The sequence below is a fragment of the Saccostrea echinata genome, unplaced genomic scaffold (assembly GCF_033153115.1).
Source record: "Saccostrea echinata isolate AGI-Se365-2 ecotype Australia unplaced genomic scaffold, CSIRO_AGI_Sech_v1 ptg000002l, whole genome shotgun sequence".
NCBI lineage: Eukaryota > Metazoa > Mollusca > Bivalvia > Ostreida > Ostreidae > Saccostrea > Saccostrea echinata.
In genome coordinates, this window is record NW_026889751.1 from 17,238,752 (window position 1) to 17,265,000 (window position 26,249).

The window sequence follows — 26,249 nt, forward strand, 5'->3', positions numbered from 1 at the left end:
GGCTCTAAATTCGCTCTTGAGTACATCTTGACCTATGATTTTAACAAGAGGAATATAAAATAAATTATTTAAAAAATTGAAAGGGGAAATGTTTTATATTGAAAAGTATATTGCAAATATATAAAAAAGATAAAAGATTTTTTCATCAACTTACTTTTTTTTCTTGAAATGAATTTGATAATTCCACTAGAATTAAGCATGTGTAGGGGAACATTTTCAACCATGTCAAAATAAAAGTCAAATATACGGCGATAATACCTTGTACACAGAATATCTTCATTCACTACTGTTTAGGAAGGATAAAATTAACATACAAAAGTATTTTAATGCACATTATGTCTAAAATAAAAGAAAAATTGGAATTTATTTCTTCTCATATTTTGAACGTAAGGTCTGTCAGACTCAATACACCGGGCACATTGTTATAAAATAGCCTATTGTTTATGCAAACTATTTTATCTTTCTTGTCTACTGATAGAAAATTTACCTGTTTATCAATTAAGTGATCGCAGATTCAACAGAAAGCACGTGTGCTTAGAAATTAACAAATCTGTGGGATGCTTCCTGTGTCTGTCATGGCAAGTGGGCGTTACGTTCTATTTTAAGAATGGAGCTTGGAGATGCTTCTTCTTATACATTTGACTTAAAGGTTTTGAATATTTAAATTTTCTCCAGTGTTCTATACAAATGTGTTTACATTTTGATAAGAAGAGCTTCAGAGAGAGCCCGAGAAGCCACGAACGTTTGTCTGTCAAGTGTTACGTTACTCAAAGCATGTTACGTTCATGAAAATATAAGTTGTCTTTCGACTAGATTTTAAACACATATCATCAAATATTGTCAGCTAGTAGGTGTATTTTGGATTTTTTTTTAAATATGAACTTACGCGCTCTTCATCACTACATAAACACTTAAAATTTGACATTTCTTACATAACGTACCGATTGACAGACATTGCCTGAATACTATCGTAACGGTGACGGACAAAACGTTACGTGAATCAAACGGGTGCATTCAGATTTATACGTTCAGTGAATTAAACCAAAAATATTTTTATTTAAGAATATTAGTGTATCATAAGGCAAATTTTGTCTTTATAACTTAAACAATACAATTTTGTAGTTGTTTTCTTGCAGTTTTTAAAATGAGTCTGTCAGGGTTACGTGTATCCGTACATGTTACGATATAGGTTTGATCTATATGAAATAATTTATTTTTTAAATTTCATTAGTATTTTCATACATAATAATGTCTTGTGTTTATAATTTCCAAGAATAAAAGATAAGCTTTGAATGATAAATTTTATTGGCTCGTTTCAAACAGGTATTGCTCAAGAAATATCGTAACATGACAGACATGGTGGAAATTTTATATGTTACAAAGCGTATAGCAGAGATTTATTTTTTAAAAATTCAAATTTAAAAACTGTAAGGAATCAAAATTTGAATAATGTCCATTTCTTACGGCAACATTACCTTTTTGATAAAATAATGAAACTTTATGGTTTATTTAGCTGGCTAAGTAAAGGAGTCTGTCAGTGTTACGATCATCAGTTTGGGCATCAAAAGTAGCTTAAAAATCTTTTTTCTTCTACGTAAGAGTGAAAAAAAAATTTGCATTGTTTAAGGAATTGTTTAATTTTATTTTTCACAGATTATTTGTATTGCTAAGCATCAGAAATGTAATTTAATCATGTCACGTTTTATCATACGTCTGTCATGTTACGTTATATGTCTGTCATGTGTTACGTGACACATATTTCAAACATTAATAAAATATTTATTTTTGACTTGATTATCTATTCAAACATTTTTTGTCCTATTTAGAGTCAAAACTTCAAATACACATAAAGAAATCAAAGAAAAAACGTGTCTACAGAATTCTTCATTTGTCCTCCCAGATGTACTCAAGAGCGAATTTAGAGCCAATTCAATAGTTTATTAATTAGCTGCAACTCCGCCATCATCAGGGGCCTATTTGCAAATCTGTTATACAGATTATTAAATTAGTTAGGATTGTAACGCAATCATTTTATTTCATAGAATGTGCCGGTATTTCAATAATTTCTCTCAACGCACATTTAATAAACTTGTTTCAAATTTCATTTATAATTTTATGTAAGCGAAAATCGCATACGGATGAGGTCCTTACTTTGAACCCATCGCATATTCAATGAATTGTTTGTAAATATTTGCATTGAATTCAATTATATTACTTTATGTCTTCTAATGCTAGGCAAGCTCACCGCAGCTAGTTTTTGCTAAATTTGTAAAAATCAAATAAAACACAATCATAGAGATGAATTGTGTCATTTATTTAAATGACGGTATAAATGTAAACAATTTAACACACAAGAAGGGGATCAGACTCACAAGCTCCGATTGTAAGTTACGTAAAATATGATAATGTCTGATCCCCCCAAAAAACGAGTAGAAAAAAGTACATATAAAACAAGACAAACAAAACATCACAAGAAAAAGTTAGCAAAAAGATGGCACATCAAAACAAAATGGGCCAAGTACCTATAAGAAGACAATCAAAACTATCAAAAATATAGGGGAAAAAAAGAACATTAAGATGGCATATTAAAACAAAATGGCACATATAAAATATTAATCATTAAAAGCGGGGTAGGATTGAAGGGGTGGTGGTGGGTCTTCAAATTAGACGTGCCTCGTGTAAACGGTGGTCAGCGTGCGGGCATCAAAATACAACTGATTCGCTAAGCTGACCACGTGACGTTATACCACCCTTGGCTAGGCGAAATTAATTAGTACATTGGCCAAGGCGTGGATCTAAAAATTTTTACAATAAAGGAAGTTTACAAGCATTTAAGTCTTATAGAATCCTCTACATAAATACCCGCATTAAATACATAAATACAATTATTATTCTAATAATTGTTGTTTTATGTCTTCTAATGCTAGGCAAGCTCACCGCAGCTAGTTTTTGCTAAATTTGTAAAAATCAAATAAAACACAATCATAGAGATGAATTATGTCATTTATTTAAATGACGGTATAAATGTAAACAATTTAACACACAAGAAGGGGATCAGACTCACAAGCTCCGATTGTAAGTTACGTAAAATATGATAATGTCTGATCCCCCCAAAAAACGAGTAGAAAAAAGTACATATAAAACAAGACAAACAAAACATCACAAGAAAAAGTTAGCAAAAAGATGGCACATCAAAACAAAATGGGCCACAAGATGTGATATGCAAGTCACAACAATGCAAGATGTGACATGCAGATCGCATCCGTGCCATCCAAGGTGAGCTTGCGCACAATGAAAATACATTATTCATATCCAATAACAATTCTGTATGGAAGCAGTTAATCACTGGCCAATCCATTTAATGCATCCGAAAATAATTTATGAACACAATCCAAAACAACAAAAAGAAAAACTGTATACTAAAATCTACCTTCTGTTAGTCCATGGACAAAAGTTATATACACGACTAGAGCCATAAATATCAATACTACATTAACAGTAGCTAGACTAAGTATATATATATATATATATATAAAATGTTAAATGAGCCAGCAAGCAAGCTAAGTAAGGGAGATGCTAACAATCTTCGACAGCAGCTGTTCACTGACCTGTCTCAACCACTATAGGTCTTACTGGGAGTAGAACAAATACATCAGTTAAACACTGGTCTGTATTTGAATTGGGAGTAGAACAAAACAGTAGTTAAACACTGACCTGTATTTGAACTACCTACTAGTACTGCCTATTTATTGGGAGTAGAACAAAACAGCAGTTAAACACTGACCTGTATTTGAACTACCTACTAGTACTGCCTATTTATTGGGAGTAGAACAAAACAGCAGTTAAACACTGACCTGTATTTGAACTACCTACTAGTACTGACTATTTATTGGGAGTAGAACAAAACAGCAGTTAAACACTGACCTGTATTTGAACTACCTACTAGTACTGACTATTTATTGGGAGTAGAACAAAACAGCAGTTAAACACTGGCCTGTATTTCAACTGGGAATAGAACAGTTACATGTAAACACTAGTCTGTATTTCCACTACCTACTAGCAATTGACTGTCCATAGCGAGCAGAACAAATCAGCTGTTGAACACTGACCTGCATTAAAAACTACTAGTACCTACTAGCACTTGCCTGTCATTGGGAATAGAACAAAAAGCAGTTAAACACTGACCAGCATTGAAGTAACTACTAGCACCTGACTGTTCATTGGGAGTAGAACAAAAGAACAGTTGAACACTGATCCGCATTTAAAATACACTTCAATTACCTAATATATGTATATATATATATAAGAAAAAAAAAACAAAAAAAAAAACAAACACGAATATCATAGTTAAAGTGATGAAAACCCAATAGATCTATGCAACACATTAGAACTGGAGCACCTAAAATGATTGATACAGATTTCAAATTTACTATGAGTGGCCAGGCCTAAACAAAATGTGCTTGAGAACCAACCTTGCAAGTTATATAGTCTTAGAAAAATGAGAAATGATATGCGAGTGACATTGGGGCTGTCTATGCATCGAAGGTATTACTAAAATTTCATGAATTTAAGAACGCTTTATACCAGGTATCATTGTCCAAGTGATTGGTAATGGCATAGTTTTGAGAATGTCATATTTCGGGGAGTATGAGAGTGATGCAATGCTTATAGCATGAATGCTTTTCCAAATGGATATTTGTTAAAACGAGGGCAATTTCATGCGGGAAAATTTATTTAAAAATAAGAAATAAAATAATAAGTAGATAAATAAAATTAAATTAAAATAAATAAATAAATAACCATGAAATAAGAAATACCAGAATTGTCCAACTCATAAAGTTACTTGTAATTTAAAGATGTAAACCCGAAACTAAAACAATATAAACCATTTCAAGTTTTTACAGACCAACTTGTTCCAAATGGTAGATAACCTCCATAATGCCTGCATAACTGCTCTTTCACCGTAGAACCGAGAAGGTATTAATCATAAATTTAACAGCATGCTATGAAATGCCTGTAGAATCTTGCCATAAGGAATCTATTCCTTCAATTACAAATATGTGTTACGATGCTGTTAATATGTTGTTAAATAGAATCACCATGATTGTCAGCAATTAAAGAAAAAGGTATGAAAGACTCTAATTATTATATTATTTGAATTCTGTAAACAACGCCCCTGTGAAACACTGAAATCATGGAAATGGGGATGACAAAATTACATTAGTAAATCCCTTAGCAGAAAAATTGGCATTAAAATACACGTTCATATCCTGAGGATGTTCAGAAGTCTTTATATCATTACCATAGACATTATGAGAGCGTAGTTAATTAATAGGGATTTAAGAGTCTAAAATTGTTTAAGCTATCGACTGAGATAATTTAAATTGCAAGTTACATAACCCTTATGTTCATCTTCAAATGTTCCGTAGTCGCCCGCGTAGCGCAGTGGTTAGAGCGTCTGCTCTAGAGTCGCGAAGTAAGGAGCTGATCCTTACGTTGCGGGTTCGAATCCCACTGCGGGACGCGGAGACCGGTCCTTCGTATGAGACCGCATAAACCGAGGTCCCGTGTCGCAGTAGGTGCCGGCACGGAAAAGATCCCTCACTGCTCAATGGGCCCCAGTGCCAAGTATAGGTCAAAATTTGTAGTCCTCCATCGGCAAGTGGTGGCGTCTCCATATGAGTGAAAAATTCTCGAGAGAGACGTTAAACAACAATCAATCAAATGTTCTTTATGGTGATTTATTGTTTAAGGGATAGGAACCTTTGTTTAACGATACGATTCAAAACTGGCATTTCCGGAGATACATATACCAGGACCGAATTTCATTTTCCTAATTTCAATTATATTACTTTCTGAGATAAATCTGAGTAAATAACATCATAGCTGACCTGCAAGTACTCACTGTGTGGTCACAGAAGTTAGCTCTTCAATATGAAGTCTGAACTATCCGTAAAGTCTGTGCTCAAGTTATGTATGCTATCCTTAAAGTCTGTGCTCAAGTTATGTATGCACAATAAAAGGTTAAAAATTTAGAGTCAATACAGCTGACTTCATTTTTCAGAAAGTGCCTATTTTGAGATGTAATAGGCCTTCCTTTAGAAATTATGGTATTTTGCAGCATCTATTTCTTGTGGTGGAATAACAATTTCAATTTCAGTTTCAACCTTGTATATTTTATGGAATTGATATTATCTCCAAGTCCTTAATTAAGTATCTTAATGCCATAATTTCTCAAAGAAGGCAGTATCTGCGAATATAGACCGCGTTTTTACAAAAATATTAAGTTCAAACGACCGAAAGCAAACTTTTCTGACTTGGATTTTCATATGAAATATTTTGATATACAATAAGTATATCTAGGACCATTCACTTTGACAAAAATGTCATTGTCCACGAACTTTATGGACAATCCTCATACGTTTATTGTCGCCCGCGTGGCGCACTGGTAAGAGCATCTGCTCTAGAGTTGCAAAGTAAGGAGTTGACCCTTACGTCGCGGGTTCGAATCCCACTGTGGGACGTGGAGACCGGTCCTTCGGATGAGACCGTATAAACCGAGGTCCCGTGTCGCAGTAGGTGCTGGCACGATAAAGATCCCTCACTGCTCAATGGTCGTAAGTGCCGAGCATAGGACAAAATTTGCAGCTCTCCACCGGCATTTACTCCATATGCGTAAAAAATTCTCTAGAGGGACGTTAAACAACATACAAACAAACAAACAAATTCTATGTTTATTTGCTTGGTATTTCTTTTTGTCATATTTGCTTTGTATTTAATAATTTAATATATTTAATAATAGATAATTTCCCAAATAAAATTTTTGCCTGGAAACAATCTGAAAATTATTACAATTTTAAAGCAATGTTGTTTATGTTATACATGTAAACGTCCGAAAATTATTTCAATTTTAAAGCAATGTTGTTTATGTAAATACATGTAAACGTCCGAAAATTATTACAATTTTAAAGCAATGTTGTTTATGTAATACATGTAAACGTCAAAATACAAAGAGGTTACGGATGAGATTAAATAGAATCATTAACTTCTTGTCAATACCTTGGTATTTACGGTTTTCCCACAATGCTATATTCCGAGATAGAAAAAGCGTTGACGCAGCAGATGTTTGACGTTGCGTGTTGGTACACATTGACATTACGTCAAAATAACCTTATTAAAGTCATAACGTTATAACAACGTTTGAAACGTTATAATTGCACATTTTAGTTCTTTCATGTGAATTTTATTTTTCTAAAAAAAATATCAAAATAAAATAACAGGGCAAAAGATTTCAATGTTTGAATCTTCGTTAAAAATATTAACATGTACACTAAAACTCTTACAATCTTATAAATAAATTGTAAGATTTTTTAAAATGGAATTGACACAGGCATACATATCCTCATACATATCCCTTATTCCTTTTTCTATTTCTTTATTTTCACTTTGTACTCTCTGTCTTGCAAAGAGAAAACACATCAAGTAGTGTTCTCTTTCAACCGTTTCTCCTTCATTTTTTTCACTTTATTCTCAATTCGTACTTTTTTGTCTTGCAAAGGGAAAATCCATAAAGTAGCCTTCTCTTTCAACCGTTTCTCCTTCATTTTTTTCCATCAGGTCATTTCAAGTTTTCTATTTCTGGTAAGCCCCGCATTCGCCTTGGTTTTGACATTCAAGATCAGAGAAATCGGTAGTCCTTTCATGCGCTGTTCCTGATTTTTTTTTTCCGAGAAGGGGGGGGGGGTTCACACCAACTCAAGAAAATATGACTCCCAAAGTTTTTGACAAGCCAAAAAAAAATTATAACAAAACAAGGGGGCTGGCCCCCCTCCCCGACCTCCCCCGCCTGCCTTTTATATTGAAACCCTTTGAATTCTGTCATTTTCGTTTTATTTTTTTCTGAAAATAAGTTAAATTAGGTAACCACCTTGATTTTGCAAAGGAATATATTTTTCTACGATAGAGAAAAAGTGCCTTTCAACGAGGAAAATGGAATTATGAAATCAAAACATTTAAATTATGAAATTTTTATGACAACTGGTGTACAAAGTAGGATTTCCCCCATAAAAGTCCCCCCCCCTCCCGAATCGGTACTCAGAAGTAGGACTTCCCCCAAGGGGAAATCTTACACTAGAGCCTAATTTCTCCCTCTTTCTTTCTCAGAGAAGGTTTCCCCCGTTTTATCAATGCTTAAATCATATCGAAGTTATTAAAGTTTATATGAAAGTCAACTGATTTTTTTTATATTGAAATATTAGTGTTTTCGCTCAAGAATTGTTCAAATTTAGTATGAAATTTTAGTAGACAAGTTAAAAAAATACAAAACAAGAAGCACTGCTCTTGCTAACCGTAGGATAGGCATGACCCCTCGACCACAGAGGTGTAAAACTGAACAGCTATTTTTTTTTTATTTTTAAACCCCATAAACTTTGAGACACTTACACGTCAATATTATTTACATGTAGTTTGATGAAATATAACTGGACCAAAAAAAAATCATTAAAAATAATATTCGTCGTTTTTCACCTTTCTGTGGAAAACCTATTAATATTCTTTTGTTTATCATTATTTTTATTATTATTATTATTCCTCCCCTTGATGTGATTCTCTGTTTTATCGAAAAGATTTATAGTCCATAAGAATGTACTCCTTAAAAGATGTTTGTAGTTGACCCTGTTTATATGAACTTTAACCCTCAAGGAGTTACATCCCCTTTGCAAAAAACCGTAAACCGTAGAGATACAGAAGCTTCACCAATGTTTTGGAATACTTGAGAGGCCTTTTCAATCTATTCATTGCGAAATGATTTATCGACCCCTTCAATGAGTTATTGCCCCTGAAAGTTTATGAAGTTTACGAATAATGATTAAAAAAAAAATAAATAAATAAAAAATAAAAAAAAAAAGAAGTCACAGAGACATGCAACCAACTGCATTAGATTCTTTGACCTCAGACCTTGAAATTTTTGTTAAGGTCAAAGGTCAAGGTCATTCTCATTCAAAATATGAGAAATTAAGCTCTTTTTATATCTTTTTTGTCTTTCATTATATACTATATACTGTATTCTTTGCATCTTTAATATGCCCTCTTAAAAGATTTCATTCTTGTCCCCGACGATTGCTCCTTTCAAAAGTTATTGCCCCTTTCACTAGAAACCTTGTTATTCCCAGTAGTTAAGCTCTCTTTATAAATAGGGGGTACTGACACACAAAACGAAGGGATGGGGACATAAAAACCCTACCAAATTCACGAAATTCAGAAATCCTTTTTCCTGGGGGGGGGGGGGGGTATTTCTCATTGTCATTTTTAGCAAAAAATTAAGAACAATAACGTGATATATTAAGATATTGCTTCAACAAAATAAAAAGGGGGTACCGGCCCTTGAATGAAAATTTTTAGAAAATTTTAAACAAAGGATTATTCTAAAAAGCAAGCATCCCGGAATTAGAGTTCATTTCCTTTGGTAAAAAAGAATTGGTTTCTTATTAACTTAGGTTTTCTATTTAATTCTTTGGACACCATCTTGAAAGAATAGAACTATATAAAATGTAAAATATTATTTTTGAAGTAAACTTAGGATTGAAAAGGAATATCGATGTATCAGTTAAATATAAAAACACTCAAGGTATAAAATTAACACAAATAAAAAAATCATTTTTGGAACAACCTTTACAATTCCCTGGACAAAGATAATAAAATCTTAAAGGAAAGCGAAAGAAGAATTTCTGAGTCGGGAAAACTAATTTTTTAATGTCATTAAATAATTTTGAAAACATGTGAAAGGAAATGGAAAAATAGATTATAACCCATCAATATATACTCTCCCTAACAAAAGCAGTCATATTTCCTGAATAAATCTATATCTGTCTTTTTAATACTTTTCATGTTGTAAAATTCTCTAATTCGTATACTTCCATGAAAACCGTACGCTGAAATTTAATCAGAAAAAATAATTATACCCACTTAACACTCTGCATTAAATGAATTTTGATCAAAATATAAAAGGAAAGACTTGCCATAGATTAAATATTTAGTGCCTTTATCCAATATTTGTGGATCACGACATAAAATATTCATTTTCAGTGATAGTTCCTTCGAAATCTGTACCTATTCTACCCTAGTAGATATAAAAAAAAAAGACTTACATAGATAATGCATTTGTGAAGATTGGTTGATTGTATGTTTAACGCAGAAGGATAAAACGTACGCTCAACTAGGACCTTAGGTCACCTATCAAACCTGTTAACTCCGCTACAAAATAAAGTGCATTGCAATCGTGAAGAATACATCGTTCTACTGGGAAGCCTTTACAAATGCAATGCAACAAACAGAAATGCTTTTCTTTAAGAATAATCATCTGATGTTAGGAGAGATGCAATAGGAGGGTAAAGCAAGCAACATTGTTATATTTTAAGACATATAAAGTATTTGGTAATGAATTACGTTAGGTGACCCGTAGTCTCCATGTTACGCACTGTTACGCGACCGTATCAAAGTAATACACTAGCTAACTTTGGTCTCCTTATTAATGTCAGAGTAGGGGTCCTTTTGTCTCCGCACGCGCAGATCTAACGGGAAGGGGGAGGGGGGGGGGTCATTTTAATGGACTTTTCACTGACACCTTAAGATAATGGTATAATGATTTGGTAATAAATTACGTTAGGCGACCTCTGGTCTCCCAAATTATATACCACAATAGGCGATCTTATCAATATAATACTCTAGCTATTCCTCTGGCCTCCTTATTGATATTACAAAACAGGTGTTCCCCTTGCATTTGATGAGTGAAAAATTAATGGAAGGGAGATGTTGAACTTCAATCATCACCCCTGCTAGATCTGCAAATGGGGAAACAAAACTAACCAAAAAGAGACTTTTTAACCCCCCAATCGAAGAACAATGAATAAGAAAATGGTTCAAAAAAGCAATAAAATAATTTAACATAAAATTAAATTATTTAAGACATTATTCGAAACCCCCAATATTTTTGGATACTTAAATAAATGTACTGAATTACAAATCTTCAGTAGAAATCTGTGACATCCAAACAACGTTTATCTTATTAAAAAATGTATCTAAAATTTACTGCTATTGAAAATAACATTAATAAAAGAATTGGCTTCAATATAATATTCTAACCAAATTCGAAGTAAATTTTAAAAAAAACCAGCAAAATAAAAATAAAATAAAATTTAAAAAAACGAATCCTGAAAATTTCACACATTTATTTGTGAGAGGAAAAGGAGGTGACAGCCTATAAAACACGATTGTCATTTGTGCACAATCATATTTAACGGAGGTGCTAACTTTCAGTAACCACAAGACGACCTTACAGGTGGTCACGTTTCATGCGAAATCTTATTGTGTTTTAAAGTACCTGTTTGCATAGAAGATTTGCATATAGTAAGGTACTGTAACCGACACAATCTTTTTACTCAATCATTCTGTATGTACTTATGTTAAAAATATAAAAAATGTTTGTTTTTTACAATTACATGAATGTTTTGATTCTTCCTCCAAAGGAAACTATCTTTCGTTGTGTAAAATCTTTTAAGTACCATCATCATCAAAATTTAATGGATTTAACTCATTTAAGTTAAATCAGTTTATCAAAGCTACATTGGAAATAGTTTAAATGACATTTTTACGGATTTGCCGGGTTTTAGCCATGCCTAGCTCATCAGCGTGCATTAGTGTGAAATATGACGTCATGGCATGCCTGCAGATTTTAGCATTCAACACGTGGGAATTCAGGAGGTAGGACTGGATGGATTCATGAGCGTGGTTATTCCATTTTTTGCAATAACCAGAAAGCCTTTTCTCGTTCTTTCCGATAGGCGCTTTTGCTTAATTTGATGAACGTACCGCACGTTGTTTTGTATGGTTAATTTCGGTACATTTACGGCCAAATGCTGAAGAGGAAGGCCGTTTCCTAGACACCAGTTAGACCAAAAGAGGTCCCAGGGACAGTCCGAGGTCGGCGAGGGCCGCAGCCAAATTTCAAGGTCACAGTCATCGACAACCAGTGATGGACCACGTGCACTTCTCAGAGACGCCCAGATGAAAGCTATATCGGACATCATCTCGGCTGGTTTAGCATACAGGGGACCCCAGGTTTCTCCTAAACAAGTCAGAGTCACGGATCCTCCTATAGCCGAAGTAACCCTCCCAGGTAATGACTTTTTTGATTCCATTTGCTCAGATTTAACGGGGCTGATGGATATCATGCAGATTTAGTGCCCAGGTATAGCTTTGAGTTAGGATGCAATGTTCCTAATAAAATCAAAGTACAAATTTCCAATGGGCAATACGTAAATTTAGCTAAATTTTGCCTGATTTCTCAGACCCAGATGACGAAACGCATTATCTGTCATTTAAAGACAGCAGTCTGGCAATAACCCCAAAGAACAAGGTCAAATCTATTACGGGTATCCAAATCTGTACAAATCTTTTTCTTGTGTATTCGTCTATATATGTGACAGCACACATGCGCCATTGTCTTATTTAAGTATAAGCACACAATATGTTTAGGCGCTAATATGCCATTTGGACTTTGTTGGCTTGATTAAGATACTAAATTTCGTCTAAGAAAAGGACAGAGCCTTATTATTTCTTTTGCTAATGTAGACCAGGAATTATGGCTATTGTACATGCAAACCCCCTTAGCATCCAACAATTATAATAGCAAAGATCAAGTGAACAAATGTTATGATTTTAATTTTCTGGATTCTTGTCAAAAAAAAAATCATGTTTTTATAGATGAATTAGAAGTTTCAAAGATTAAGTTCACTTAAACGTCTTGGGCAATAGCTTGATTCTTCATAGAATACAGAAATTTTTGCAATACCTTTTAACTAATCCTGAAATTTCTGTAACCCCAAAGTTCGGCGATCATGGACCATGGCTGCATAATTCTTGAATCCTAAGTGTTTATTACTTATATTTTAGGACATTGGATAATATCACAACAATTGGAAATAGAGGTTTTGGCATTATAAATGCTAATTAAGTTTATTTTTCGCCCAGTTAGGGCATGTTTTGGTAACCATCTTTCTTCTTAGATTGCTTAGATCTTCTAAGATTTGTTGTTGAATAGTGTTTATCGATTGATGATTTGTTCACTACAATGTGTGTGAGTCCAACAAAGCAAAATTCCTGCTGGATCCCAGTGATTATGTGGTTTGGTGTTCACTGACTGAAGACGTGACACTGTCTATTTGGGATGCCCCAATAAAGTAAGATTGTTGCTGGCTCCCATTTTGCATGTTGTGCTTTTGATGTTCACTGATTGATGACGTGACACTGTTTTAGGTTTGGGATGCCATATGAAAGCAAGGATGTTGCTGGCTCCCATTTGCATGTTGTGGTTTGGTATTCACTGACTGATGACGTGACAATGTCTTTGTTGGGATGCCCTTAAGAAGCAAAATTGTTTCTCTCTTTTGTGTTGCCACAAATCGTTCAATGATTGATGATGTGTTCACAGCGTTTTTGTTTATCAGATCCTATATGTAGCAAATTAATTAGACGTTTTGGTTATTCAAAGATTCATAAGACTTTTTTTTACTAACAGTTTCAGTATGTCAGAGGATTTGGTGGGGGCGGGGGGCGGTGACCTTCTGGTGACACAGATTATGCAGCGGCTGAATAGTCTAGCGGCGGATATCAGATTACCGGTTCTCACAAGGACTTTTCGATTAATTTTATTCTAAAAGTATTAAAGAACATGATCTTTATTTTAAATTTCCGGGTGCACATCTGGTCCCAGGGTTCACCTCGGAACTGTTTCCGCTTTTTCTTGCAATAGACCATTATAAAAAAAAAAAACTTGTAATATGTGTCAATTTTCTTTTGATAGAGCACCCTTGTTAGCAATATTTTGTCCTTGATAATTGGCAATATGCTGACACTTTTATACTACCAGTCAACCCTGGAACAATGTAGACATTTTTCTGCTGAATTACTTTTAGATGGATCGATTTCATAAGATTGAAATATACTTTAAAGTTTGATAATGATAAAACTCTTTGGTTATGATCTTAATTCATGATTTTAAAAAAAAATGTTTGATTTTGGAACCTCGTAGCATGAAGGAAGAAGGTATTGTTGAACTACAACTCATAAGTCAGATATTTGCACATCATGTTGGAGCTCTACAAACAAAGCCCCTGAGCTGATATACCAAATTTCTGTGACATCCTCTCCCTTTTCCTTGAGAAGTTTAATTAACGAAAATCACTGAGTATGTACAAATATTAAATGAAGGGGAAAATTTTCCTCACACCTAATGAAACTCAGGAAACCACAGGATCCACGGACATTCTCTTCCAAATGGTCTGCAATGCAAATATACCCATCCCCAGGAATCCTCTTCTACATGTACATGAAAAATATAATTATTACTGACCTTGTTGGCCTCTCTATTGCATTTTGTTCCTCTATGTTAAATATTTCTACAAAATCGTTTGCAAATTGTTCCTGAGAGAAGAATAATCAAATATTTGAATGGAAAGGGGTGCAATGCAAGTGTTTTTTCTCCTGGATTTTTCATATGATTTTTTGCATATTTAATTGTGGATCAAGTTAACAAACTATTTCATTTTACAGATATATTTCTTTTAACTGCTTTCTAAAAAAAAAAAAAGAAAAAAAAATTAGTTTAATTCCCTCTGACCTTTTTCTTGTACATCTATTACACTCAATGCTTAATTGTAATGTAATTTTTTTAGACATAAGATTTGATATGTATACAAAAAGAATTACGGAAGCCCGTTGAGGCCAGTTCAGAGAAAGAAATATTTTTATTCCGATTAAACACAATAATAATTGCATTGCGTTTAATCGCAATAATCATACGTTTAAACGCAAAAAATTGCTTTTAATCGCGATGTATATTGCGTTTAAACGCAATACACTTTGCGTTTAATCGCAAAAGATTTTGCGTTTAAACGCAATCATTTTGCGAATAAACGCATTAATATTTGCGTTCAAACGCAATAATCTTTGTGATTAAAGGCAATCATTTGTATCAGATCTTGCAGAATACAACGGACCCACGTAAACTGATATATTATATATTTCTTTTTCTTTTTTACTTATATGGAAATTGTGTAATGTCTAGTTTTATAGAATCAGATTCCTCCGAGCAAACGCTCTCTGGAAGGATAAATCACTGATGTGAATTTATAGAGGAGAAAAAATGTCGGGTTGTGAAAACAAAGACAACCTAAGAACGAAACATGTCTTTTTATCGCTATATTCTTAATGAAGATTTTTGGTCATTGCTTACAATCACAAATCACTTTTCTACAGTGCCGTGCCATAAGTGTTTCACGTTTTCATGACGTTGCAAATTCTAAGTGCATTATCTTAAGGTAAAATAAGGTTTACTCACAAAAATACCACTGAAGATGATACTTTGAAACTTTTAGTACTTTGTAACATGACCCCTGGCTTTTAGGACAGCTTGTATTCGTCTTGGTATAGTTCCGTAGAGATTCTGTATATAGCCAGGAGTCAACGAATTCCTATCCGCAAGACGGCATTTACAAGCTTATTAAATAAGTTCTTGTTTGGACTTAATCTGGCGTTGCTCTCGTCCAAGTCTGATTTTTTTTTTATCATTCTCCAGACATTTTCTATAACATTAATATCTGGAGATTGCGATGGCCAGTCTAAACACGAAATATTGTTCTCATTTTTCCAATTTTCAGACATGTGACATGGACAATTGTCATCTTGAAAAATCCATGGGGAATTACCAAAATGTTTCGCGATAACTTGCCATAAGTGATTGTCCAAAATAGTTATATACTTCTCTGTATTTAAATTACCATCAATGGGGGTTTAAGGGTACCAACGCCAGAGTAGGAAATATAGCCCCATAATGAGACGGTGATACGGGCGCCGCCATTACGCACTGAACGCAGTCCTAAGCACTCTGGCTTCCACTTTTCATCCGCTTTCCTCCAAACGTACACACGCTGATCAGATCCAAGAACAACTTTATGTCTTCTAATGCTAGGCAAGCTCACCGCAGCTAGTTTTTGCTAAATTTGTAAAAATCAAATGAAACACAATCATAGAGATGAATTATGTCATTTATTTAAATGACGGTATAAATGTAAACAATTTAACACACAAGAAGGGGATCAGACTCACAAGCTCTGATTGTAAGTTACGTAAAATATGATAATATCTGATCCCCCGAAAAACGAGTAGAAAAAAGTACATATAAAACAAGACAAACAAAACATCACAAGAAAAAGTTTGCAAAAAGATGGCACATCAAAACAAAATGGGCCACAAGATGTGATATGCAAGTCACAACAATGCAAGATGTGACATGCAGATCGCATCCGTAACTTGCGTTTCATCAGAAAATATTATATTTTTCCACTGATCATCTACAGTCCAATGTCTATGGTTTCTACACCAATCATTTCGTCTTTTTTCTGTTGACAGCTGATATTGTGAGGGTTTTGGTTACTTTATGCCGTGTGTATTTCAACAGATGTAATTTCCTCTGGACAGATCGTTTTGAAACTTGTCGAGGTACAGAACGATAAAATTCTTCAGTTAAATTACCTAAATTTTGTCTACGATCTCGAAGAACTAACCTTTTCAAATTTCTTTCTGACTGAACACTCATCTTTTTAGGTCGTCCGCTTCGTGGGTCATTTTCTATACTTTTCTGTGTCGCACATCGTTTCAAAAACTTTGATATGGTAGATCGATCGTATCCAGTTATTTGTGCTATTTCAACTTTTTTCCTACCTTCATTATCTGAACGAAGTATTTGTTGTTTTAGATCGCTTGTCATTTCTCGGCCATTTGAAGTCATGTTTTGTTTACGTCTGCTACTGTTATAAAAATAGCCCCGCGTGCTCAAGGGAACTCCCATGTGACGCAGATAAGCTAAATATATAACTGTCTAAAATTAGTCGTGATTGACATCGTATTTACAGAAATATTTGCAATAATGCAACTATGGCATATTTTTTTTCAATAAAAGCGGGAATAAAAATGTGAAACACTTATGGCACTGCACTGTATTTTGTTATTTTTTCTACTTTGAAACAATTTCTGCAAACAATTAAATGGATCTTCTAAATAAAAGACTAAAGAAGGAAAAATCCCCCACGTTGCGGTCACAGTTTAACTCATGTATAAATGGGTTCAGGAAAGGACTAATGAAATGTTGGAATTACGTACAACATGATGAAGTATTTAGACTTAAATGTATATTCACAACTCTTCCTACGGTTGCATACAGTAAGCACAAGAACATAGGTGATGGAATCATTTGAGATCAAAATCACATGAAAACAGATTGATTGATGTGTACTACGAAATCGACAAGTTTTTATTCATACCACTGAAACCTTTATAATTAATTGTGATACGTAAGCAATTGATCAAAGGCTTCATTAAGAGTGTTGGGTTCTAATACATTTAAGACATTCTGGTTGTTAGGATGCCATTGTTTTACTACATTTTCACAAGCCGGAAAATTTCGCAAAAAGACACAGAACCAAACGGTTCTTTGAAGTGTCGAATCCTAATAATCATAAGCTTTGGCTTATTGATGTCTAATTTTGAAACTACAATACCATTATGTTTAAATGCAAAACGAATCCTTAAAAGGAAGGACTATTGCGATTAAACGCAAAATTATTGCGATTAAACGCAAAATTATTGCGTTTAATCGCAAAAGTATTGCGTTCAATCGCATTATTATTGCGTTTAATCGCAACAATATTGCGTTTAATCGCAATATCATTGCTTTTAAACGCAAAAATTATTGCATATAATCGCAAAAATTATTGCGTTTAAACGCAAAAAATCATTGCTTTTAATCGCAAAATGAAGATTGCGTTTAATCGCAATCTTTTGCGATTAAACGCAAAGTGTTTTGCATTTAAACGCAATATACATTGCCATTTAACGCAATCTTTTGTGTTTAAACGCAATGATTATTGCGATTAAACGCAATGTTTTGCGTTTAAACGCAATAATTATTGCGTTAAAACGCAAAAAAAAATATTTCTTTCTTTGAACTGGCCTCAACGGGCTTCCGTAGAGAATAGCTAAAATGAAATTTAAAATTAGAGGATTGTAAAATTTGTAAAGCAACCTCAATAGCATTATTTTAAATATAGAAGTAAAATAGGGGGAAAAAACTAATTCAATACACGGAGGAGTGGATTAAAAATATCTATTTTATCCTGTGTACAAGGAAGAAGAATATTATTTTCTTCATCATGTTTTAAATTCCATTTCAGAGTGAATTTTGGTTGTATTTTTAAAGAGTGATTAAAAGTTTTTTCATGCCTCATTAAATTTATGTCAAGGATTTTTAACAGTCATCTGTATTTCAGACATTTTGTAAAATGCAGCATGAATTTGGCGAGACATTATATTGGAATCAGAGAGCCAGGGAAGAAGCGATTGAACGTATGCTTTATTTATCTATTTTTATCAATTTTAGTAGAAATAATCATAATAGAACTAGTAAACTAAATTATCTGATTACTTAAGTATGGTCTGAAATGATTTTATTGTTGAGATCGGGGTTAATTGGAAGGGTATAAACGTTAAAAGATGTCTGTCGAGACGATAAAAAAAGTAGGGATGTCATAATAATTTATTACCTATTTACGAGGGGCATTTCAAAAGTTCTGGCAACTGGTATATAAAATTTTAACTACGTTACGGATGAAAATGACTCTGATACCACTGTAAAGCTTAGGCAAATATGCATTAGTAGTGACGTCATTTTACATTCAAAATGACGTATAGGTCTGCTAAAATGACGTCATAATTAGGTATACTCTGTATACTGGGCGTAAAAATGACTGATAAGGAGAACAATTTTTTTGTTGAGCAAAGAGCGTATTGCAAAATTCGCTTGAGCTCATTGCTTGGCTTTACGGCGACAGAAATAAAAGCCGATTTAGATGTAGTATATAGAGAGCATGCTCTTTCATATCGAGCAATAGCAAGATGGGTAGTTCAATTTAAAGAGGGTAGAAAATCAATTGAAGATGACCCCCGCTCGGGGCGTCCAGTTTGTGCATATGGCGAAAAAGAAATCGTCGCTGTTCAAAATACGAAAGCTGATGATGCTAGATATACAGCTGAGGAAATAGCAGACTTAACTAACATTAATTCATCAGTAGTTTTTCGTATTTTTAAGGAAAACTTAAAGCTTAGGAAAGTCTGTGCTAGATGGGTGCCGCATCTTCTCTCGGAAGAGCAAAAGCGCATCCGGGTAGAAATGGCTTCACAGTTACTAACAATTTATGAAGATTGTGACCAAAGGCGAATAAATGAGATTGTAACTGGTGATAAAACATGGATATATTTTTTTGAACCGGTAACTAAGCTCAATAATAAAGTTTGGATCGGTGAAAATGATACAAGGCCTCAAATTGCACGCAGAAACCGGTCTGTCCGGAGAGTAATGTACGCCTTATTTTTTGATTCTAAAGGCCCTGTTCCTCAAGTTCCGGTTCCAGAACACAGCAGTGTTACTGGTCAATTTTATGCAGAGAATGTCTTGTCTCAGGTTGTAGAGCACTATAAAACGACCCGACCAACAACCATTACTAGAGGAATAAAGCTCCTCCATGACAACACACCTGCCCATAGATCAGAGGTAGTAACCAAATATTTAAAGGAAAATGGTATTGCCGTTTTACCACTGTATACAGTGGTAAATGATACACTGTCCACTTTACAGTCCTGACCTAGCTCCATGCGATTTTTGGTTGAATGCCGTTATCAGAGAAGCCCTCCGAGGACGGCGATTTGAAAGTCGTCATGCAGTCGGAAGTGCCGTATTCCAGTGTGTGAAGCGTATACCGAAAGAGGACTATAGGGCAGCATTTTCCACGTGGATTTCAAGACTGAAAAAGTGTGTCCAGGTCAACGGAGACTATTTTGAGGGATTGATATAATTTAATTTATGATAATGACGCTCATTAATTTACCGCACACCAGTTGCCAGAACTTTTGAAATGCCCCTGTGACGGTACATATTGTCGTTTTGTGCATATTGTCGTCGGCGACAATATGCACCTACCCTCACTGCACATATTGTCGTCCATCGGTACATATTGTCGCCGACTGAAAAGTTACATATGTACATATTGTCGCTGGCGACATTATGTGCCTCACCCTCACTGTACATATTGTCGCCCCACAGATATTGTTGTTTAAAGATGTCTTTTGTGGTTTTTTGGTTGTTTTGTGAATGTAATTGGTGTGAGAATTACATTGACGTGTCTCGTATGCTATTTCATGCAGCGTGATTGTGACGGTACATTTAGTCGTCCTGTTCATATTGTCGCCGGCGACAATGTGTACCTTCCCTTACTGCGCATATTGTCGTCCAGAAGTGTTATTTTATATGTTAAGTTAATTATTTAATTATGAAATTTTACCTGTGGACTAAGTATATACAAGTTAAGCAAACCGAATTTACCAAAGCAAAAAAAAAAAGAAGCAAATCACCAAGCGAAGGGGGGGGTGCCCCATATGTCTTTGGTGTTTGAGAAGGTTTTTAAAGATTTTCTGTATATATTCGATGTAAAACTTTGATCACCCATTGTGGCCCCACATTACTCCTGGGGTCATGACTTGAACAAAATTTTGTTTTTGTTTGTTTGTTGTTAAAATGCCCCTCTCGAGAATTTTTTCATTCATATTGAGAAGTCACCACTTACCGGCGGAGCCCTGGAAATTTAGACCTATACTTGGCACTCAGGATCATTGAGCAGTGAGGGATCTTTTTTGAGCCAGCACCTCAAAATTGAACGCACGCTATGAAGCCTTCTCATATTTTTCATCTCTTCTGACCCAGTAGTTCTTGAAAAGAAGATTTTGAAAGATTTTTTTCTAGATATTCTATGAAAATCTTAGATCATCTATTGTAGCCACACCTATCCCCCGAGGGACATGATCTGAATGAAACTGAATCTACACTTTTTAATGAAGCTTTCACACAAGTTTCAACTTTTCTGAGACAGTGGTTGTTGAGAAGATTTTTAGAAGTCACTAAATTTTCACTTATTCTTAATTACTTCCCTTGAAAGAGGGCATGGCCCTTCATATGAACAAACTTGAATCCCCTTTACCCACGGATGCAAGTGTGGCAAGTTTGGTTGAAATTGACCCATTAGTTCTTGAGAAGAAGCTGAAATTATGAATAGTTTACAGACAGACGGACGGTCAGACAAAATGTGATCAGTAAAGCTCTCTTGAACTTTCAGTTCAGGTTATCTAAAAATGTTATTTTTGCGTTATTCTTATATTATTATTAACAATAAATTATATTTATAATATTATATCGGCACATGATCGTATATAAGAATAACACAACAAATAATTTCCAAATAATCATTACTATTGAACAAAAAAAATACCTGTATTCAATCTCCAAGTATATATTACAAGAAAAAAAGAATAGCTGATTTATCGGATATCTAAAAAATTACGGTATCTAGATATGTCATAGTCATGTACATCAATCCTGGACACAATTTTCTGACCAGAAAGTTTTTTCCCTACAGTATTGCGAGTAATGCTGTCACTGTCCCTCCGTGTGTGTGTGTTTGTCAATCTCTCTTTCTTCTCTCAAGTAAATATTCGTCAAAACAATATATCGACGGCAATATATGCCGACCTTGACTGTACATATTGTCGCCGACGACAATGTGTGCTGGTGCTTCACTGTACATTTTGTCGCCCATTATGCAGGAGGAAAATAAGGCTCGTCTCGGTACATATTGTCGCCGGCGTCAATATGTACCGATGGACGACAATATGTGCAGTGAGGGTAGGTCCATATTCTCGCCGACGACAATATGTACAAAACGACAATATGTACCGTCACAGCCCCTCGTTTATTCGAAAAAGGGACTCGAATATATTCGTATGTTCGAAAAAAAAAATAAATTGATTTATTTTATATATGAATCTTCCTACCCTAGAGGAAGTTTTGGAAGTAAAATTGCTTGTATACATAGAACTCGTCGACTGAAGTGGAATCTTTGACTAAAGATTAAATAGGTTTAATAGGATCGAAACTAATTGCATTTTATACTAATTAACGTTTAAAGTTTTATAACGTTACGTTTTTAAAAATCCATACCTTTCACTGGGTCTTTTGAAGAAGAAATCCAACACTATAGTAGGTACAAATTAATTTATCATGTGCTTCATAGACGAAAAAAATAGAAAATATAAATTAAACAGTAATACTCTCACAATACAATACACACATAAGACGATCACTTTACATTTAACGCCACACATTAACATCACATGAACTATATGATCGTTTGCTATCAAACTATGTGATTAATTAATAAGAATAAAATATAAAATACATTTAAGTTAATATTGTACATGTAACTATAATGAATATAATTGGAAAGCTTATCCGAAATTCGTAAATTTTACATAAAGTAATACTTTCAATAATACTTCAAATATAATAGCAAAATACAGTCGTATACCGTAAATGCAAAAAGAGCATGGGGGTCAAGAATTGGCGAGTTTTGTGCTTATATACTAGCTTTCAGAAATTAAAACATGCATATTAAGGTCAAGATCTAGTAAATGAGTTTAGACTTTCTTTTTGATGCAAGATCCATTATGACATCATAATCAACTTGAACTTACTTTTTCCCGTATTTTACGACTGTAATAGAATTTTGTAAAAAATGAAGCATTTTCATGGAATTCAATTTCAAATCATGTCAAAAGTAAGCCCGATACCTACATTCAATTTAATATCATTTTAAAATAGAGGTCAAGAAGATACGAACTCATTTTCTGAGAGACTCTGGGCAATACTGATACATTTCCTTTTTCTGCGATGGAAAAAACTCTGAAATTTATACCTGACTTTCTTCATTTTTCATTGAAAATGACAGCTTCAATTATGTTTTTTTGTTGAGTTTACCTAAAAATTATGTCCCGATACACCTTATTTTACCAAGCTATATTTGTAAAGGATCATTAAAAGAATTCATTTTTAGAATTTGAGAAATCTGTAGGCACCTTTCATTTACTAGATCTTGACCTTAAGGTCAAGATCTAGTAAATGACTTTAGACTGTCTTTTTGGTGCTAGATCCATTATGACGTCATAATCAATTTAGACTTTCTTTTTCCCGTACTTTACAGCTCTGATAAAATTATGTAGAAAATAAAGTATTTTCATGGAATTCAATTTGAAATCATGTGAAAAGTAATCCCGATACTTATATTTAATTTGATAGTATTTTAAAGAAGAGGTTATGAACATAAAAATTACCGTTTTCTGAGAGACTGTAGGCAACCTGGATACATTTCCTTCGTCTGATATGGAAAAAACTCCCATATTCATAACTGATTTTCTTAAATTTTCATTGAAAATAATAGTTATAATTATTATGATTTTTCGTCTTGTTTACCTACAGATTATGCCCCGAAACACCTAATGTGATAAACCTAAAGTTATAAAGCATCAATAAAGGAATTTATTTCTCAAATTTTAAAAATTTGTAGGCACCTTTATTTACTAGATCTTGGCCTTAATGAAATAAAAACAGTCAATTATTGGTAAGCAGTGAGGTCAAGTTAGGAAACCTAACCGGAAACAAGTGGATATTCAAAAATAAACAATGTCACATGATCTCACAAAACATTTACACTAGACACACAACACAAACAAATGCAGCAAACGTGTATGATTTGCAGTGCGCGCCAATTTTATTTTCAAATGAAAATCAAAAAAAATTGTGACACAACTAACACTTGTAAATTTCAAATTCAAGTTTTTAACAGACAACACGAGCAGGGGAAGGGAGTTTGTACAGTCTTTCTACTTGATACTTCAGAGAGTATGGCTGGCGAGGGATTAAGGCAAATAAAAAGAAGTTTCTTGAACATTATAAATGGTTAGAACTTTTTTTGTATTTTTTTCCCAAGTTTTATGTCTTTTTGGTGCTAGATCCATTATGACGTCATAATCAATTTAGACTTTCTTTTTCCCGTACTTTACAGCTCTGATAAAATTATGTAGAAAATAAAGTATTTTCATGGAATTCAATTTGAAATCATGTGAAAAGTAATCCCGATACTTATATTTAATTTGATAGTATTTTAAAGAAGAGGTTAAGAACATAAAAATTACCGTTTTCTGAGAGACTGTAGGCAACCTGGATACATTTCCTTCGTCTGATATGGAAAAAACTCCCATATTCATAACTGATTTTCTTAAATTTTCATTGAAAATAATAGTTATAATTATTATGATTTTTCGTCTTGTTTACCTACAGATTATGCCCCGAAACACCTAATGTGATAAACCTAAAGTTATAAAGCATCAATAAAGGAATTTATTTCTCAAATTTTAAAAATTTGTAGGCACCTTTATTTACTAGATCTTGGCCTTAATGAAATAAAAACAGTCAATTATTGGTAAGCAGTGAGGTCAAGTTAGGAAACCTAACCGGAAACAAGTGGATATTCAAAAATAAACAATGTCACATGATCTCACAAAACATTTACACTAGACACACAACACAAACAAATGCAGCAAACGTGTATGATTTGCAGTGCGCGCCAATTTTATTTTCAAATGAAAATCAAAAAAAATTGTGACACAACTAACACTTGTAAATTTCAAATTCAAGTTTTTAACAGACAACACGAGCAGGGGAAGGGAGTTTGTACAGTCTTTCTACTTGATACTTCAGAGAGTATGGCTGGCGAGGGATTAAGGCAAATGAAAAGAAGTTTCTTGAACATTATAAATGGTTAGAACTTTTTTTGTATTTTTTTCCCAAGTTTTATATCTTTCTCATTAAATAATTACTTCCTTTCTTTTCCTCTAAACACAGAAATCGGTGATCATAGAGAGGAAGATGAAAACGTGGCAGTGTTGTGTTTTGGACAGGAAGTTAAATTTCTTCACTATCTGTCAAACAACTATGAATCTATTAGGAGAAGCATAGGTAACAATTTTTGTTAAATAATATCAATTTTCTTGCATTTTGGTACAAAGATATTTCTCCACCTTTTGTCAAGATGATCTTAATCTATTTGGCGAAGTAAGAGCACCATTTCTTATACTGATGTCCCTAGTTTTTAGCACACTTGAGCCGAAGGATCAAGTGAGTTATTCTGATCGAAGAATGTCCGGCGTCTGTCTGTCGTTTGTAAACTTTTCATATATTTTCGACCTCTTCTGAAGAACGACTGGGCCAATTTCAACCAACCTTGCCACAAAGCATCCTTCGGTAAAGGGGATTGAAGTTTGTTTATATGAAGTGCTGTGCCCTCTTTCAAGGGGAGATAATTAAGAATTCGTGAAAATTGTTTGGCATCTTTTAAAATCTTCTTCTCAAGAACCACTGTGCAAGAAAAGATGAAACTTGTGTGAAAGCTTCATTATATACTCTAGAGTAAAATTTGTGAATATCATAACTTCCGTGGGTAGGGCAGGGCCAAAATAGAACGTCGAAGTTTTACATAGGAATATATTGGAAATGTATTTAAGAATCTTCTTCTCAAGAACAGCAAAGCCATGATTAGTCAAATTATAACAGAAGTATCCTGAGGTAGTGTAGATTCAAATTTGATCCAATCATGATCCGGGGAGGGGGGGGGGGTAGAGCAAGGCAACAACAGGGGATGAAAATTTACCATAGGAATATATAGGAAATAGGTTTCCATTAAAGTATTTTCTAGTTAAATATCCAAATATGAAACAGATGTGTCAGACTCTGTGGTATCTTTTATTGCACGCTCACTGGAATATATTGGGTTGAACCGTCACGGTAGCTCAGTCGGTAGAGCGCTCGCTCCGTGATCGGAAGGTCGTGAGTTCGAATCTCGGCCTCGACTGACCTAAGTCGATAAAAAAAAAGGTAGCAACTGTTCCTTCGCCATGCGCTCGGCACTTTGAAGTGAAAGTTGCGGGTCCTTCGGATGAGACCTTAAAAACCGAGGTCCCGTGTCACGGCAGGCGTTGGCACGAAAAAGATCCCTCACTGCTCAATGGCCCTGATTGCCGAGTAAAGATCAAACTTTGAAGCCCTTCACCGTTATATGGTGACGTCTCTATATGAGTGAAAAATTCTCGAATGGGACGTAAAACAACAATCAATCAATCAATATATTGAGTCGACATATGAATGGAAGTAACCATTGTTAATTGATGATACATTATCAATATAGCTAAATGTCGATTTG

General features: G+C 34.1%; 1 protein-coding gene across 1 annotated transcript in view; it reads left to right on the plus strand.

Annotated features, from left to right (window-relative positions):
- The window catches only part of LOC133178072 (uncharacterized), a 235,357-nt gene that overhangs the window by 158,146 nt on the left and 50,962 nt on the right, over positions 1-26,249 (plus strand). Inside the window, exon 8 of the mRNA XM_061312838.1 lies at positions 24,709-24,811. Coding sequence (XP_061168822.1) covers positions 24,709-24,811 — 103 coding nt within the window. The remainder of the gene's footprint in view (positions 1-24,708; positions 24,812-26,249) is intronic.